General features: G+C 38.9%; 1 protein-coding gene across 1 annotated transcript in view; it reads left to right on the top strand.

Annotated features, from left to right (window-relative positions):
• Window positions 1-19,923, top strand: part of Rbcn-3B (WD repeat-containing protein Rbcn-3B) — a 357,208-nt gene that overhangs the window by 203,861 nt on the left and 133,424 nt on the right. Inside the window, exon 18 of the mRNA XM_090389262.1 lies at window positions 5,934-6,065. Within this exon, the coding sequence (XP_090245388.1) occupies window positions 5,934-6,065 (132 nt within the window). The remainder of the gene's footprint in view (window positions 1-5,933; window positions 6,066-19,923) is intronic.

Here is a 19,923-nt window from a genome sequence, read left to right on the forward strand (position 1 = left end):
GCTGTGGTTCAGGGGAGAACTGAGGGGGGCAGTTGCCCTCTGAATCACAGTCTTTTAAAATGCACTGTTTGCTTGATGTTTGCGGAGCAGTCGGGTACGGGACATGATACTGCCAAAGGGGATGTCTTTGTGTGTGCACGATGTAAGGAGTGCAAGGAAATCAGGCGACAACTCAGCGTTGTTATGGGCCTTTATGAGAGCTTGAAGGACAGGGTGGATGCCCTCGAAGGAAATAAATTGAGGGCCCATCAAGCTCTCAGTCGCCCACATCAACGCCAGAGCTTGCACTTGGTCATCAGGCAACACAGAGGCAGCCCCCTAGGCAGAATGCGCTGGTCCCACAGGAACTAGTAGTTGTTGGTGACTCTATTGTCAGGGAAGCGGGGAACATGCTTTGCAAAAAGGATAGGTGGAATAGGACCAGGGTATGTCTGCCGGGGGCAAAGGTTGATGACGTTGTAGAGCGGATATCATCTTTTAAGGGCACAAAAGGTGATATAGTTGTACACGTTGGCACTAATGATATTAAGAGTAGGAGACTGGCGGAATTACTTAGCAAGTACAGGTCACTGTTGAAAAAAAGCCATGAATTAGGGTTGAATTTGAAAGTGTCTGCAATTCTGCCCAGACACGATAGGAGGGAGTATATGATGAGAGCCTTGTCGATCAATTCGGCCCTGGAGGGATTGTGCAAGGCTCAAGGGGTAGAATTTTTTTCAGCCTGGACTGTACTTGTTAACAGGAGAGATTGCTTCTACAGGGATGGGATACACTTAAATAGAAAGGGTGCAAGAATTTTTGCTGATGCTGTCGAGGCAGAGTTAGGTGGGTCGGAAAACTGCTAGTTGGGGGGATACAAGGACTAATAGATTAACAGTAGCCACTGGCAGAGGTGAAAGTGATTCTTGCACTGCTTCTATTGAAATGAGCAGAAGCCTGAAAAACAAGATGCAGGATATTTCAGAGACTGCTGGGAGTCATTGCGGTACAAGTAAACACATGGTTTTTTTAGGGTAGCCAAGAATAGAAACAGGTGCGTGTATACCTGCATGTACACCAATGCTAGGAGTTTGGTAAATAAATTTGAGATATTGCTCAAAGCATCAAAGGCAGATATTGTTGGGATATCAGAGACGTGGTGTCACACAGATATAAGGAATGCGGAACTGGAATTTGGGGAATACAATGTGTATAGAAAGGATAGACAGGACAGGAGGGGAGGAGGGGTTATGCTATTAGTTAAGAAACACATAAAGTCCAAGGAAGTGAAACCAGTCGACATCGATGGACAGGGCAGTGTCGAGTCAGTTTGGTGTGACATAAGCATAGGGAAATCAAAATTGAGAGTAGGAGTGTGCTATAGGCCTAATGACTCTGATGAGTATAATAAGATATTGTACAGGGAAATAGAGTGGGCCAGTAAATCAGAGAGTCTTATAATGGGGGATTTTAATTTCCCAGATATTGACTGGAATTTGTGGGTTGGTCACTCACACACTAGCAAGGCTTTTGTGGATTTATTGGATGATTGTTTTCTACATCAGCATGTTCGTGCGGCAACAAGAGGGAGCAATACTCTTGATCTGATTATCAGTAGTGATTCTTCATGCATTAAGAATCTGCAGATAAATGAACCACTAGGTGGCAGTGATCACAGTGTGTTGAAGTGGGATTTACTCAAGGAGGTAACTACCATCAGAGATAAAGGGAAGGGTTTTTGTTTTCGTAAAGGCGACTATGATGGTCTGAGACAGTATTTAAATTCTATACAGTGGGACCAACTGATGATGTTACCAACAGCAAACTCAAAATGGGAAGCATTCAAGGAACTAATCTTGGAAGCTACCAGGCTTTACATACCAACTAAGAAATATTGTTCAAGGTTTAGGCCTAAATGGTTGTCAGATGAACTAATGAGACATGTGGCAGAGAAGAAAAATGCATGGGATACATACAAATTAATGGGTGACATGGAAGCCTATGGTAGATATAAGTTGGTCTGTAACCAAGTCACAAAGGAGATTAGGCAGGCAAAGGCAGACTACGAAAAATCCTTGGCAAAGGATGCAAAGAAAAACAGAAAAGAGTTCTTTACCTATTTAAACTCAAGAAGGAAAGGGATGAATCAGATTGGTCCACTGGATATTGATGGTTCAACAGTTGAGGATCCTGCTGAGGTGGCTAACAATCTAAACGAGTATTTTGCATCTACATTCACGCATGAGGAGTTATTCAGGAAGGAGAATGATGTAGGTAAAGTAAACATTGGCAGTGAGCTGGATGATTTTGTAATAACTGAGAGGAAAGTGGAGGAGAGATTGTTGAGGATAAACATAAAAAAGGCACCTGGGGTGGATGGGATCTATCCAGTTATATTAAAGGAGGCAGCAAAGGAAGTAAGCAAACCCCTAGCCATAATTATGTGAGCTTCTTTGGACTCAGGGGAGGTACCCATAGACTGGAGATGTGCAAATGTAACCCCAATTCACAAAGGAGGATCAAAGGCTGACACAAGTAATTATAGACCTGTTAGTTTAACTTCTGTTCCAGGTAAATTAATGGAGGCACTGGTTAAAGAAGCACTGTAGGATCATCTAGACAAGAATTCAGTTATAGCTCAGACGCAGCATGGTTTTGTTAAGGGCAGGTCTTGCCTGACTAATTTGATTGGATACTATGATGTAGTCACAAAAGAACTGGATGCAGGGAATAACTTTGATATTATATATTTGGATCTTAGAAAGGCTTTTGATGCTGTTGCACATGGAAGACTGCTGCACAAACTGGAGCAGTGTGGCATTGGAGGCAAATTGCTGCTATGGATAAGGGGATGGTTGAGTGGCAGAAGACAGAGAGTGGTAATCAATGGACACTGCTCAACGTGGACTAATGTTATTAGTGGAGTTCCTCAGGGTTCAGTGTTGGGTCCGTTGTTGTTTTCGGTGTTTATGAATGATATTGATGATGGGATATCAAGTTTAATGTCCAAGTTTGCAGATGATACAAAGGTTGGCAGGGTTGTTAAGGACACCACTGACGCTATGCTGCTGCAACAGGATCTGGAAAGGTTGAACAGATGGGCTGAGAGGTGGCAAATGAAGTTTAACATTGACAAATGTAAAGTACTACATATGGGAAACAGTAACCCCAGAGCAACGTATCAACTCTGCGGTACTACACTGACAGTGGTGGAGAATGAAAAGGACCTGGGGGTAATTGTGTAGGCAGATATGAAGTTCTCTGAGCAGTGCAGACGAGCTGCAAGAGTAGCTCATGGTGTCTTGTCAATGATATACAGGAATTTTTCTAGCAGGGATAAGGATGTGATTATTCCCTTGTATAAGGCAATGGTTAGGCCACATCTTGAGTACTGTATACAGGTCTGGAGGCCTCATTTCAAGAAGGATGTAGAGATGCTAGAACGGGTACAGAGAAGGGCAACAAGATTAGTGAATGGAACAAAGGGTTGCTCTTACGAAGAAAGGCTTAAGTTTTGCAAATTACAGAGTCTGGAGACTAGGCACCGGCGAGGTGATCTGATAGAGGTGTATATGGCTTTGAATGGTTTGAGCATGCTCAATGCCAATGGGATTCTTCATCTTGCTCAGAATAATCAGCTCAGAGGGCATAAATTCAAATTGAGGAAGGACGGATGTCGGATAGTTGTGCGGAAATTTGCCTTTGGCCAGCGGGTGGTTGGTTGGTGGAACCGACTTCCATCACTTGTTGTTGAAGTTGATAGCCTAAACAAATTTAAGGCTCAACTGGATAGGTATTTCGAACGAACGGAGGGGTGAAATGGGAGTGGTGTGTTTTTTTTTTTTTTTTTTTTTGGCTGATGCTGAATAAGCTTGCTTTCTTGCATCATATGCCTCTACTAATGCTAATGCTAATTCTATTATAATCACAAATTCTCTACATTTATTCACATAGGTGGCTAAACGTAGGGAATTTGAATAGAATACACAGTTCTAATATATTTTAGGCCCATCTTTGATCTGCAGTACAGTAGATAGCCTACACAACAAACTTTCCAGTGATTTTTGGAAAGTTTCCAACAAATTATTTTCAATTCCTTGCACAGGTAATTTTTTAATGTAGCTTGCAAAGTTGGATTCTATAGTTGATTTCATGTATGAATCTCCAATTCATCACACTGTTGTTCAATGGGGTATTAAGATCTGGAGCCTGATAACATTCATTCCTCTGGCAGAAATTTTCTCTTAAAAATGATTGCCTCTTGTTCTTTACGGTAGGGCACATTGTCCCGTTGATATGTGTCGGCCTTTACCTTAAAGTACCATCAGTGCAGAGGAAGTGCAACATTGTCTAGAATATCATAATAGGACAATCCATTCATTCTGCTGTCTGCAGAAATCAGCATTCTAATGTATTACTTGAAAAAAGCATCACCATACCACAACTACTACTTCATAGTTGGGATGATGCAGTCTTTACGGAAGCATTTTCCTTACTTTTGCTAGACCAATTTTCTTTCAAACACATGGAATGGAAACACATTTACATTCCTCATATATGTTCAGTTTTAATCCATAATCACAAAAAGTCAATGCACAATCATTGTTGTGCATTGACTTTTGTGATTATGGATTTGTGTGTCACAGCTTGTTCATGAAAAAAAAAAAAAAAAAAAAAAAAAAAAAAAAAACATCCTAGTGCAATTTACAGTGTACGAGAATACCCAACTGAACCTCTCTGGTGATTTTACTAGTTACAGAGATTATTTTGTATGGCAACATCTCAACATCAGGACAAGGTAGACCTGATTGAAGTACAGGCTGACCTCAATTAGTGCGATTAATTTGTCTCACAAGCACATCATGCAAAACAGAAATGCGTTAATCAAATATAATAATCGATAGGAAAAATTATAATTAGTCCTTGACCTTCAGGAATGTCCATAAAAAATTTAAAAAATACCTTTTAAATAACATTTTAACTGTATACCATGTAAAAGATAATGAAAATAATTATGGAATTAAATGTTTATTGCATAAAACAGCAGTTCCCAAACTGTGCGCCACGGAATATTTAAAATTTTCGAGGGAAACACAGTGATACTCGACATCTGTCGGAGACACTGCTCAAACTACTAGCTCAAGGTACTTCACAGTTTCAACATTTCTTATTAAGTTGTTTGAGCCTAACTACCTAATAAATGGAACTGTTAGGTATTTCTTTTGGTCTAGGTGCACCGTGAAAAAATTACGAAGATGCTTAGGACGATGAACCGAAAAAGTTTGGGAACCTCTGACATAAAATACACAGCGAAGAAAAAATTTGTTACATAAATATTTTAACAAAGTCGACTTTCTCTTTTCATCAATCAATTTCCGATAGCCGACAACAATCTTCTCTGGGCCCTGGCAAAATAATATCGCAGAGAAACTCAAAACCTTTTGTTTGTGGTTCTCTGCGTTATGAAATATTTCATCTAGTTCTTTTACCGTTATCTCCGTCGCAATAACATTTCATCTGACTCATTTAAAAATTAGAATTTTTTTAAATGCAAGTCTGCATTGACTCTATTAGAGGGAGACAAACAAGTAACACATCTTCTTCCGATGGTTGATGGAACACACTGAGGCGGGCAGCAGGCAAATGTTTGTTTATTGCCTGTCCAATACGTGATAAGCTTAACGCATGATTCAAATCTTTTTCAACTTTCACATAAAAAAAAAATCACATTAACTGGAACTTTGTAAAGTGAAAAATGGTATAATTTTTCAAATAGTGGCAACTGAAAAACGCATTAATCGAACTCACGTTATGCGAGGCCTGGCTGTATATATGACATTGAAGGGAATAAGTAAATTGAATGAGGGATGTGTATGCATACATGTGTGATTTTTCATTTTTGCAAAATATACCATTAAATTCATTTTAATTGCATGTAACTGTTTTAATTCCAGTTCAGCTTCTCACGGAAGAATATTCTTCTATGTCTCCTGGTCAAATGGAAGGTCAGGGGCTAATTAGTCAGACAGAATATCAGAAATATATAAGTCTTTCAAGTTCTCCTGAAGCTCAAAAAAAACTTCCAGGTAATATTTTTATTTGCTTATAACAAGAAGCATGCTGCATCAGGCTTTAATAATATATTGTCAATTTAATAATGTTAAATATAGGAAAATTCTATAATAATAATGAATTAAAATGGGCGTAAATATAAAAATTTTCACTTTAATGAGTATGCTTTAAGCTGCAACTACACATAACTATAATGTAAATTAATTGTTCTCATATATGCTTTTGTAATTACATGCTGCTTGTTTATTTATTATTTTTTAATCATTATTGCTACTTGGCAATTTCTAATATATATATTAACCGCTACACTGTGTTGAATTATAAGAGATATAAAATAAATATTTTGGGAAGGTACTTACAAAAGTTCATAAAATTTTCTGAGACTACCTTTTCTCCTCTGTAGTTTGTTTTTGAAGAATACAAAATTTTTAATATATATTCAATAAAATAGAATAAAAGAATTAAATTATATAAAGAATTTTGTCTACTGATATACCCATTGCTTCAGAATTTACAAGACCTCTGTGAACAAACAAGCCAAAGGACATAGGACATTTCAGTATAGGCCTGGATTGAGAAACTGATTCTATGCTGTAACAAACTCATATGTGGTACTTACTAAGACAAGAGCTGAAGAACTTGAAGAAGAAAGCTCAAGCTTACCATTAAATACCTCCAGATAGTGTGCTCATTCAGATTGAAGTTTCACCCAGGAAACTTCAATCTGAACGTTGGAACAAAAAATAACTCTCAGAAAGAACTGTTGTGGAAAAAATAAAAATAAGTAATTTGAAATAAGACAGTGAGATTGTATACTACATTGAATTAGTCTAGAGAGAAAATAGAAAAGTTAGGACTGGAAATTATCCTTAATTGAAAAAAAAATATTAAAGTAAACAAATAATATAATAAAACAAGTAAAAAAAACCTGTAATAAGGGTGTGCTGGATCTGGATATTCCTATATAACTCATTAATTAGATAGTTATATTAGAACTGAAACATATTCAGGTAGTAAATAAATAGAATTTGTGGAACCAGAATATTAAGGCTGCATTCACACATGTGACAATGAAGCTGATCCACCAGTGCTTAATTCCATAACCAACCATTAAAATTAAAGAGGTGTGTAGGAGCTTTAGTTTTATTGGTTGGTTTGGGCAATAGGCACTGGCCAATTTTCTTAAGTGCCACATGTGCAAATGCATCCTAAAACTAGGCCAGCTTACTGGAAATAATCTATAAATATCAAGCTGTACCAATGGCAAAGGAAAGACTTAAATAGAAAAGTGTGGACTAGAAAAACTACTGCCTGGTATACAGCTTAAAGTGATAAAACTTCTAAATCTGTTCTCAAGAAGTGCAGAAATAGTAGTAGTAGTAGTAATGGCAAATGATGCAAGAAAGCAAGCTTGTATAAAAAATAGGGGGAAAAAAAAAAAGTTCACCATCCATACCCTCCAAGAATTTGTCTAGTTCTCCCTTGAATTTATTCAACCTATCCACTTCCACAACAACAGATGGAAGCCTGTTCTGACAATCAACCACCTGCTAGCTGAAGGCAAATTTCTGCACATCTATCCTGCAGCCATTCTTCTTCAACTTGTGTGTAGTCTCAGCAAGTGGAAGAATGCCATTAATGGTCAACTTACTCAATCCATTCAAGACTTTAATCACCTCATTCAGATCTCCTCGCAGGTGCCTAGTCTCGAGACACTGCAATTTGCAGAACTAAAGCCGTTCTGAGTAACAGCACCCTTTTGTTCCCTTCACCAATCTGGTTGCCCTTCTCTGCACCCATTCCAGCAGATCTCTATCCCTCCTAAAGTGAGGCCTCCACACCTGTATACCTTACTCAAGATGCAGCCTAACCATGGCCTTATACAAAGGGATAATCACCTCCTCCCTACTAGCAAAATTTCTGTATACCATTGATAAAACCTCATGAGCTGTCCTGGCAGCATGCCTGCACTACTCAGAATTTCATGTCTGACTTCACAGTTACCCCTAGGTCTTTTTCATTTTCTCCACTGCCCTGAGTGTAGTTCTACACAGTTGATAAGTTACTCTGGAGTTATTGCGAACCATGTGCAGTACCTTGCATTTGTCAATGTTAAACTTCAGTTGCCTGAAATCCAAGTATATGATATCAAAATTATTTTTTGCATTCACTGCACCATAGTAACCTATCAGATTGGTCAGACAAGACCCCCACCTTAACAAATCCTTTCTGTAACTGTAGTATAATTGCATTCCTGTCCAGATGGTCCTGCCTCACTTCTTACCAATGACTCCATTATTTTCCCACAAATAGATGTAAAGCTAACAGGTCTGTAATTACATTACTCGTGTCACCTTTTGATCCCCTTTGTGAATTGGGGATACCTTCACATATATCTAGTCCCTGAATCCAAGGATGCTCTCATAATTAGCATTACCATTAGTAGAGGCATATGATGCAAGAAAGCAAGCTTATGCAGCATCAGCCAAAAAATAAAAAATAAATAAATAAAAACACGCTCCCATTTCACCCCTCCATTCGTTCCAAGTACCTGTCCAGCTCAGCCTTAAATTTGTTTAGGCTATCAACTTCCACAACAAAGGATGGAAGTCTGTTCCACCAACCAACCACCCGATGGCTAAAGGCAAACTTACGCACATCTATCCTACATCTGTCTTTTCTCAATTTGAATTTATGCCCTCTCAAATGATTATTCTGAGCAAGACGAAGAATTCCATCAGCATTGAGCATGCTCAAACATTCAAGGCTTTATATACCTCAGTCAGATCACCTCACAGGTGCCTATTCTCCAAACACTGTAATTTGCAAAATTTAAGCCTTTCTTTGTAAGAGCAACCCTTTGTTCCATTCACTAATTTTGTTGCCCTTCTCTGTACTCATTTCTGTTCTACTTCCTTCTTGAAATGAGGCCTCCAGACCTGTATACAGTACTCAAGGTGTGAGTACTGTATATTGCCTGACCATTGCCTTATATAAGGGGATAATCACCTCCTTATTCCTGCTAGAAAAATTCCTATATATCATTGACAAGACACTATGAGCTACTCTTGCAGACCGTCTGCACTGCTCAGAAAACTTCATATCTGCCTGTACAATTACCCCCAGGTCCTTTTTGTTCTCTACCACTTTCAGTGTAGTAACCACAGAGTTGATACGTCACTCTGGAGTTGTTGCTTCCCATATGTAGTACTTTACATTTGTCAATGTTAAACTTCATTTGCCACCTCTCAGCCCATCTGCTGAACTTTTTTAGATCCTGTTGCAGCAGTGTACTGTCATTAGTGTCCTTAACAACCCTGACAACCTTCGTATTGTCTGCAAACTTGGACATTAAGCTTGATATACCATCATCAATATTATATATAAATACAGAAAACAATAATGGACCCAACACTGAACCCTGAGAGACGCCACTAATAACATTATTACTAATAACACTAATAACATTATTAGTCCACGATGAGCAGTGTCCATTGATTACCACTCTTGTCTTCTCCCACTCAACCATCCCTTTATCCATAGCCGCAATTTGTGCAGCAGTCTTCCATGTGCAACAGTATCAAAAGCCTTTCTAAGATCCAAATATATGATATCAAAGTTATTCCCTGCATCCAGTTCCTTCGTGACCACACCATGGTATCCAATCAAATTGGTCAGGCAAGACTTTCCCTTAACAAAACCATGCTGTGTCCGAGCTGTAACTGAAGTCTTGTCTCGATGATCCTGCGATGCTTCTTTAACCAGTGCCTCCATTAATTTCCCTGGAACTGAAGTTAAACTAACAGGTCTGTAATTACCTGTATCTGTCTCCTATTTATCCTTCTTTGTGGATTGGGGTAACATTTGCAGATCTCCAGTCCATGGGTACCTCCCCTGAGTCCAGGGAAGCTCTCATAATTATGTCTAAGGGTTTGCTTACTTCTTTTGCCACCTCCTTTAATATAACTGGATAGATTTCATCCACCCCAGGTTCCTTTCTTGTGTTTATATTCAACAATTACTCCTCAACTTTACTCTCAGTTATTACAAAATCATCCAGCTCACTGCCAGAGTTTAACTCGCCTGTGGCATTCCCCTTCCTGAATAACTCCTCATGGGTAAATGTAGATGCAAAATACTCATTTAGTTTGTTAGACACCTGAGCAGGATCATCAACAGTTCAACCATCAATATCCAGTGGACCAATCTGATTCATCCCTTTTCTTCTAGAGTTTACATAGGTAAAGAACTCTTTGTTGTTTTTCTTTGCATCCTTTGCCAAGGATTTCTCATAATCTGCCTTTGCCTGTCTAATCTCCTTTGTGACTTGGTTACAGACCAGCTTATATCTATCATCGGCTTCCATATCACCCATTAATTTATATGTATCCCATGCATTTTTCTTCTCTGCCACATGTCTCATTAGTTCATCTGACATCCATTTAGGCATAATGGACCTTGAACAATATTTCTTAGTTGGTATGTAAGTAGCTTCCAAGTAGCTTTCCTAGTAGCTTCCAAGTTAAATTCTTTGAATGCTTCCCATTTTGAATTTGCTGTTCATAACATCATCAATTGGTCCTACCGTATAGAATTTAAATACTGTCTCAGACCATTTAAATACTGTCCCGTAGTCACCTTTACGAAAGCAATAACCTTTCCCTTTACCCCTGATAATAGTTACCTCTTTGAGTAAATCCCACTTCAGTACACTGTGATCACTGCCACCTAGTGGTTCCTTTATCTGCAGATTCTTACTGCATGAAGAATCACTACTGATAATCAGATTAAGAGTATTACTCCCTCTAGTTGCCTCCCACACATGCTGATGTAGAAAACAATCATCCAATAAATCCACAAAAGCCTTGCTAGTGTGTGAGTGACCAACCCACAAATTCCAGTCAATATCTGGGAAATTAAAATCTCCCATTATAAGACTCTCTGATTTACTGGCCCACTCTATTTCCCTGTACAGTACCTTATTATACTCATCAGAGTCATTAGGCCTATAACACACTCCTACTCTCAATTTTGATCTCCCAATGCTTATGTCACACCAAACTGACTCGACACTGCACTGTCCAGCGATGTCGACTAGCTTCAGTTCCTTGGATTTTATGTGTTTCTTAAATAATAGTATAACCACTCCTGCCTTCCTATCTTGTTATATCCTTCCTGTACACATTGTACTCCCCAAATTCCAGTTCTGCATTCCTTATATCTGTGTGACATATCGTCTGTGTGGGATATATCGTCTCTTATATCCCAACAATAACTGCCTTTGATGTTTTGAGCAATACCTCAAATGCACCTGTTTGTATTAGCTACCCTAACACAACCCATGTGTTTACTTGTACCGCAATGACTCCCAGCAGTCTCTGAAGTACCCTGCATCTTGTTTTCCAGGCTGCTACTCATTCTAGTAGAAGCAGTGTAAGAATGACTTTCACCTCGGCCAGTGGTTACTGTTAATCTATTAGTCCTTGTATCCCCTCCAAGCTAGCAGTTTTCCGACCCACCTAACGCTGCCTCGATAGCATCAGCAAATATTCTTGCACCCTTTCTATTTAAGTGTATCCCATCCCTGTAGAAGCAGTCTCTCCTGTTAACAAGTACAGACCAGGCTGGAAAAAATTCTACCCCTTGCACAATCTTTCCGGGGCCGAATTGATCGACAAGGATCTCATCATATACTCCCTCCTATCGTGTCTGGGCAGAATTACAGACACTTTCAAATTCAACCCTAATTCACGGCTTTTTTTCAACGGTGACCTGTACTTGTTAAGTAATTCTGCCGGTCTCCTACTCTTAATATCATTAGTGCCAACGTGTACAACAATATCACCCTTTGTGCCCTTAAAAGATGGTATCTACTCTACAACGTCATCAACGTTTGCCCCTGGCAAACATACCCTGGTCCTGTTCCACCTATCCTTTTTATATAGCATCTTCCCCGTTTCCATAATTATGGCTAAGGGTTTGCTTACATCCTTTGCTGCCTCCCTTAATAAAATTGGATTGATTCCATAAGCCACAAGTGTCTTTTTTTATGTTCACCTTCAATAATTTCTCTTTTGCTGTCCTTTCAGTTACCATGAAATCATGAAGTTCCCCATTGGAGTTTGATAAACTTCTGGTATTCTCACCCTTATTCAGTTTTTCAGCAGAGTTAACCCATAGATATCAAGTGGCCTAATGTGATTCAATCCCTTCCTTCTACTGTTAATATAAGCATATGTGTCTTTGCTGTTTTTAGTTGCGTTCTGTGCTGGAGACTTCTCATAATCTGCCTTAGCTTACCTAACCTCCTTTAAGACTTGATTACAGACTAATTTATATATAGACCATAGGCTTCTGTATCACCTGATCATTTATATGCATCCCATGCACTTTTCTTCTCTGCCACCTATCTCAGTAGTTCTGACATCCATTTAGGTCTAAGCCTTAAACAGTATTTCTTTGTTGGTACGAAAAGCCAAGTAGCTTCTTTGATTACTTCCCCGAATACTTCCCATTTAGAATTTGCTGTTGGTAACATCATCGGTTTGCCCTACTGCACACAATGTAAAAACTGTCTGAGACCTCTGTAGTTATCCTTACAAAAGCAAAAACCTTTCCCTTTATCCTTGACAGTACTTATATCTTTAAATAAATATCACATTAGCGCCATTATCTTTTACCTGCCAATTTTAATGCACATGAAGAATCACTGTTGATAACCTGATCAAGAGTATTGCCTCCTCTTGTGGCCTCTCTAGCATGCTGCTGTAGAATATAGTCATCCAAGAAATCCACAAGTCTTGCTAGTGTGTGAGTGACCAACCTACAAATTCCAGTCAATATCTAGAAAGTTAAAATCCCCCGTTATGAGGCATTCTGATTTGCTGGCCCACTTTATATTTCCCTGTATTGTGTTTGGTATGCTCATCACAGTCACTGGACCTATAACATACTCGTTTTCCCAGTGGTTATATCACACCAAATTGACTCAACATTGCACCCATCACCCAAGTCAACTGGGTGCACAGTCTAAGATTTAATATTCTTCTTAACTAAGGGCATAACCTCCACCTTCCTGTCTTATCTGCCCTTCCTGCATACATTGTACTCCCCATATTCAAATTCAGCATCACTTATGTCTACGTGACACCATGTCCCCACTATTCCTACAATGTCTGCATTTGATAACTTAATCAGTACTTCAAATTCATCAAATTTATTTACACTGCTCCTAGCATTAGTGTACATGCAAGTATACATGCATGTGTTCTTAGTTATGCTAAGACAGCCCATGTATTCATTTGTTTCATGATGACCCAGAGAATGGCCTGAAATTCCAGACACCTTGCATTACAGGCTGCTGAATGTACGAATAGTAACAATGCAAGAATCACTCTCACCTTTGCCTGCGGCTCAAGTTAAAACTATTAGTCTGTGTATCTCCCCCCTAAGCCAGCACTTTTCTGACCCACCTACTAATGCTTCGATAGCATCAGCAAATATTCTTGCACCCCTTCTATTCAAGTGTATCCCATCCCTGTAAAAACAGTCTCTCCTGTTAACAAGAACAGACCATGCTGCAAAACATTCTACCCCTTGGGTCTTGCGTAATCTCTCTCTAGGACCAAATTGATTGACAAGTCTCTCAACGTATACTCTCTCCTATCGTGTATGGGCAGAATTGCAGACACTTCACTTTCAAATTCATTCCTAACTCGTGATTTTTTTGCCAACATTGCCCCGTATAGTAAGTCCCTGACATGCGTAAGAGATACATTCCAGGACTTCTTACATAAGTCGAGTTTTACATAACTCAGGAATGACTGATAAAATATTGCTACTATACCCTGATATGCCAAAATTACGAAAACCACAAACACCTCAGAAGAATGAAGAAAAATAGTTATATATTTTTCAATTAATTAGTTATTTATTTTTAATTGGTTCAATTAAAAACACTATCTGGGGACAGTGGTGAAGTAGCCGGAGTGACACATAAAAAAGAAAACATAAAAGAAAGAAAAGACATGTTATTGTACTGTAAAAACATATGTATTTCGTACCCTTGGTTATTATAGTTGACTTCATTGGTGCCGATGCCTTCACCGCTTCTCGTATTCTCTCTTTGTCCTTTATTATTGTGTTCACTGTTGACACTGACAGATCTAAATTCTGTGCAATACTTGTTAACAGGGGCCCCTACTCTCAAATGGTCTAAATCAATGCTACTCAAAATGTCCGCAGACCAGTGCCATTCTGCAAACTCTTTGTTACTGGTCCGTGACAAGTAATTTTTTATTTTTCTAATAATTCATTTTTATTGTATTTTACAAAAGGCTGCAATGGATTGGAAATAAAAGAAACTGGTCCTTCACCATAGATAGTTCGAGACACTGGTCTTAAAAATATCATCTGCATATTTTCCGCATTTCTATCAACTAGCCTACCACCATATTAATGTCTAGTTACTCACATTATTATCACTCCAAGGCCGCTTGCACAACTCGACTTGGAAAATTTCTGGAGGTAAGGAAATAACAAACAGCCCCCCAAGTAATTCCTGCACAGGATCCCACAAGTAATCTTGAACAGGGTCCTGCAAATTTTAGAGCCAGCTCTGCTTGTTAATGTTTGACCATTTTCATACATCCTTATTATTTTAATTTTCTGATTCAAATCAGTTGCTTTCCTTTTCTTGGTAGATTTACTAGAACTGCTATCACTTATTCTTTTAGTCAGCACCACAATAACGGTCAAAATGAAATTTTCTGTAAAGAACTTTACAAGGTTATTATTAGCCATATGGTGCAAGGAAGCCTGATGCTGCACCAGGCAAAAAAAAAAAAAAAAAAAAAAAAATTTTCCTATTGCCCTGAGAGAGAGAGAAGTAGAAAGAAATCAAGCCCATACTCACCAGATGTGAGCCCCTGGGGATGATTTTAAGGCGGAAACACACCATTATCACCTCACATGAGCTCACATACTCACATTTTACTAAAGCACATTTCTGGAGGTCACTACCACAAAAAACAATAAAAACAATTTGCACTTTCCAGTTTATTGGACTTTACTGTTAGTTCAATTAATTATAAACAGATAGTAAACTCGATATTGTTGCATTTATGATAATACCGATAGCTGGAATTCTTTGGATTTTTGCATTATTACAGTGAAATTTATGTCCCCTTCATTGAAATCTTCCACCACCAAATACGGAGGATGCGGAAAAGTCAGGAAATGACCACCGCATATTCCCGGAGCAATATAGCCTTAGTTGCTAATGCTCCTAAAAACCAAATAACATCATTGAAATCTTCAGTCATTTAAAACAAAAATAAATAAATAAATTTTCAGAATCTTTTCTTCATTCCTATTTTTTAAGCTTCGTAAACGTGTTACTCCGTATCTTACGTGTGAAATTTGTGCATGCCATGTTCGTCATTATTGATTGCTTTTTTTTTTTCTTTTTTTCTTTTACTGTTTTAAATTTTACAATCCTAAAAAAAAAAAAAAAAAATTTGAGTGAAAAAAAAAATTACGCAAGTCCAAAGTTATGTAACTCGGGCTTACGTAAGTCGGGGACTTACTGTACATGTTAAGTAACAGGGCAGGGCACATGTTGGAGATCTGCTTGTAAGATAATATTTTCCTTTGCGCTGTAATGACCAGTGAAGTGAAGTGCACAAGATTTATGGAATAGCCCTTGACAAAATATCTCTAAACCTGTTGAGGCATTTTTTTTCCTTCTCTTCTAATATTTATTTAATTTTTCATTTATTTTTTAAATTTGTTTCCACGGTAGTTCTACCTGACAGCTACTTTCCACCCCCCCCCCCAACATTCAGATTGTGGGCTTTAAAGCATACCTGCAGTGGATAAATACTGAACGACCTCTAAGTTCAGAAAATGATAAATCTCTGATAATCCTAAGAATCACCACTCAACTGGGTAAAAACAAGAAATTTATTATAAATGAAAATATAATGTAAAATTGTTCTGTTAAAATTCTAAAATGGCTCCGGCAAGCATTGTAGAATAACTCGTGAGCTCTTTATGAAGACAAGTCTTGGAAACAAGTGGGAATTTCGGAAGCATTCCTGCAAACAGTGGCTCGTGAGGAAACAGAAGGGAGAAAATTAAGAGAATAGAATGATTTTGCCAGCCATTGGGCATCTAAATTAGTATTTAGATTAGTGGCAAATGATGCAAGGAATCAAGTTTACATAACATTAAAAACACACACACACACACCACTCACCTTATCTGTCCATCCCCTCTACTAGTTTATCTAAATCTTCCTTATTTTTATTCACACCAGATGGTAGTTTGTTCCAACAATTGATTACCCTCTGGCTGAAAGCAAATTTTTGAATGATCTGACCTGCAGCCATCCTTTTTCAATTTAAGTTTATTTCCTCTTATGTATGTTGTGCAAGAAATGGTATGGTGTCACCAACACTTAGTTTCTGAATCTGTTTAAAACCTTAAGCAGATTCAGAAACTTAAAGTTGCTGATTAAGTTTAAAACCTTAAACCTTAACTTGGAAATTAGGCACCTGCATCTTCTTGCAGGTGCCTAATTTCCAAGTACAGTGGTACCTTGGTTTGCGAGCATAATTCGTTCCGGAAACGTGCTCGTAATCCAAAGCACTCGTATATCAAAGCGAATTTTCCCTTAAGAAATCATGGAAACCCAGTTGATTTGTTCCAAAACTCGAAAATATTCATATACTGAAAAAATGATTAATACAAAATACATACATACCTTTTCATATTTTTAATATTTAAATTGAATATACGTAAAGCAATCGGATTTATGGTAGGACCACTTTCACTGTCACAACGGAATCACTGCTATCTGTTGACTCTTTTTTTTGTGCAACTTTAACAAGGAACCTCTCCAATGACACTTTGCCTCCTCTTGAGGATTTCACGGAAATATGACATTGCATTGTAACAGATTCATCGCTCGCACTATTACAAAACGAGGAGACACGCTTGATACAAATAAACAAAGCTGCGTGCATGTAGCAACTGAATAAACAACACCGTAAAGGCAGAGACACACTATTAACACCTCACATTTTACTAAAGCACATTTCTAGGGGTTACTACCATAAAACAATAAAAACAATTTCCAGTTGCGTTTCTGCTAGTGGAATCTGTTATAAACTGGTAGTAAACTCTATCTAATTGCATTTGCGATTATACCGATAACTGGAATTGTGTTGGTTTTTACGTTATTATGGTGAAATGTGTTTCCCCTTCACTGATATAAAACACATAAATACATTTTCAGAATCTTCTCTTCATTCCTATCGTGTTGGGGTGATTCCGGTCCGACTGCCATTTCTTGTAAACACAAAGGCCAATAGTGCATAAGCAAATTCAGTTCGTGTTATATAAGATATCATTCCCCTATTTATAAATTGAGTATGATCGAATTCGTGTAGTGTAAACACGTGTTATATGAGGACTGACTGTACTCGTATTGCAAGACCTAGCTCGTTTATAAAGTTAAAATTTATTAAAAATTTTTGCTCGTCTTGCAAAACACTCGTAGACCAAGTTACTCGCAATCCAAGGTACCACTGTACTGCAATTTTCAGAACTGAAGTCTTTTGTTGGATGAGTACTCTTTTGTGTTGACTAATCTGATTGCTCTTATCTGCACCTGTTCCAAGGGATCCACATCCTTCTTAAAATGAGCTTCCAGACCTTTGTGCATTATTCAAGGTGCAGCCTAGTCATTGCTTTATACAAAGAGATAATCACTTTGTTCCTGCTGGAAAAATTTCTATATATTATTGACAGAACCTCATGAGCTATCCTAGAAGCCAATCTGTACTGCTTGGGAAACTTGTCAGACTGTACAGTTACCTCTAGATCTCTTTTTTTTTTTTCTCCACCACTCGAGTGTAGTACCAACTAATTGGTATGTTATTCTGGGATTAGTTTAGCCCATATTGTAGTACCTTGCATTTATCAATGTTAAACCTCAATTGCCACTTCTCAGCCCATCTGTTTAATTTTTCTAGGTCTTGTTTCAGTAGTATATCTTGATTTGTGTCATTAACCACCCTGCAAATCTTTGTATTGCTGGCATATCAGCCAAAATTAGACATTAAGCCCGATATGCCTTCATCAGGGACCTCTAACCAATGGTGACACTACTAAAATCCCCATGTAAGAATTAATAATGGTATGACGTGGGAGAAGCACTAATTATTATTCCATGGCAGCATGGCTAATTCCATAATGGTAATAAACACATCATTCCACAAGGAATCAGCAATGTAACCATTGGTTAGAGGCACTTTACATCCACAACAAGAATCAGGGGTGGGGGGAATTGCATCCATTATTTGAGTCTTTATTGCTACAGATTATACACCAATAAGCCAAAACATTATGACCACCTAGCTAATATAATGTTGGTCCTCCATGTGCAGCCAAAACAGCTCGTACCCGGCAAGGCTTCTAAATGTATCTTGTGGTATCTGGTACCAACACATAACCAAGGCGCCTCCATAGCCAGGTGGGAAGGAGAAACAGTGCATAGCACACGCTTCTTGATTAGACCAGGGTTCGAGCCCGTCACCACCAAATACGGAGGATGCGGAAAGGTCAGGGAATGACCACCGCATATATTCCCGGAGCAATATGGCCTTAGTTGCTAATGCTCCTAAAAACAAAACAACAACATATAACCAGCAGATCCTTTAACTCCTGTAAGGTCCATGGTTGAGACACTGCAGATTGGAGTTGTTCCAACACAAACCACAGATGATCAATGGGATTGATGTCTGGGGAATTTAGAGGCCAGGGCAATACCTGGAAGTCTTCCTCATGTTCCATGAACCAGTCTCAAATAATCCAGGCGGTGTGGCATGGCGCATTATCCTGCTGAAAGACGGCACTGCCACAGGAAAAGACCGGTGCCACGAAAGGGTGTACCTGGTCAGCAATGATGTTTAGGTAGGTTGTAAACGTCAGAGTGCCTGGCACATGGATGACTGGACCCAGAGTATCCCAGCAGATCATCGCCCAAAGCATGACACCGCTGCCACTGGCTTGTTTTCATCCCACAGTGCATCCAGGCGCCATCACTTCCCCGGGTAAACTACACACATGTACCCGGCCGTCCACATGGCAACAGGAAACGTGATTCTCGTACCAGACGACCTTCTTCCAATCACTCAAGGTCCAGTTTTGATGGATGCCCATTGTAGGCACTGTCGCTGGTGAACCGTGGTTAGCATGGGCACTTTGAGTGGCCTGCGGCTACGCAGCCCCATTTTCAGCAGGGTCCGATGTGCTGTGTGTTGTGACACATTACTCCCATCACCAGCATTCTAATTACCAGCAAGTTGCGCCACAGTAGCCCTTCTGTTGCCACATACCATCTGGGAGAGCCTTCACTCACCTCGAGCATCGAAGCTGTAGTCGTCTAACATCTCACCAGCAGCTCATGGATTTTCCCTCCTTTGACCACTTTTGGCAGGTACTAACCACAGCTGACCGTGAGCATCCCACCAGCCATGCTCTGACCCAGTCATCTGGCCATTACAATTTGGCCTTTGTCAAACTTTCTTAAGTCCGCTGCCTTTCCCATCTGAAAAACAATAGTAACACTGATTAACAGAGCTCAGTATCAGGTGTTTTTTATACCGTGTCCTGACCCACACACGCATCGTAGTTCACCTGCAGTTGCTTTAATTTGCATAACGACTCGCTGGTCATAATGTTTTGGCTCATCGGTGTATAATCTTCAGTAAAATGGAAAGGTGTACTGATCCTATTCAGGGTATGAAATGTTGACTCTATCCCTGACTGACGTTCACAAAAAAAAAACAACCCTTATCTTTAGTA

The sequence above is a fragment of the Mastigoproctus giganteus genome, chromosome 14 (assembly GCF_048544385.1).
Source record: "Mastigoproctus giganteus isolate SK-2022 chromosome 14, ASM4854438v1, whole genome shotgun sequence".
Classification (NCBI taxonomy): Eukaryota; Metazoa; Arthropoda; class Arachnida; order Uropygi; family Thelyphonidae; genus Mastigoproctus; species Mastigoproctus giganteus.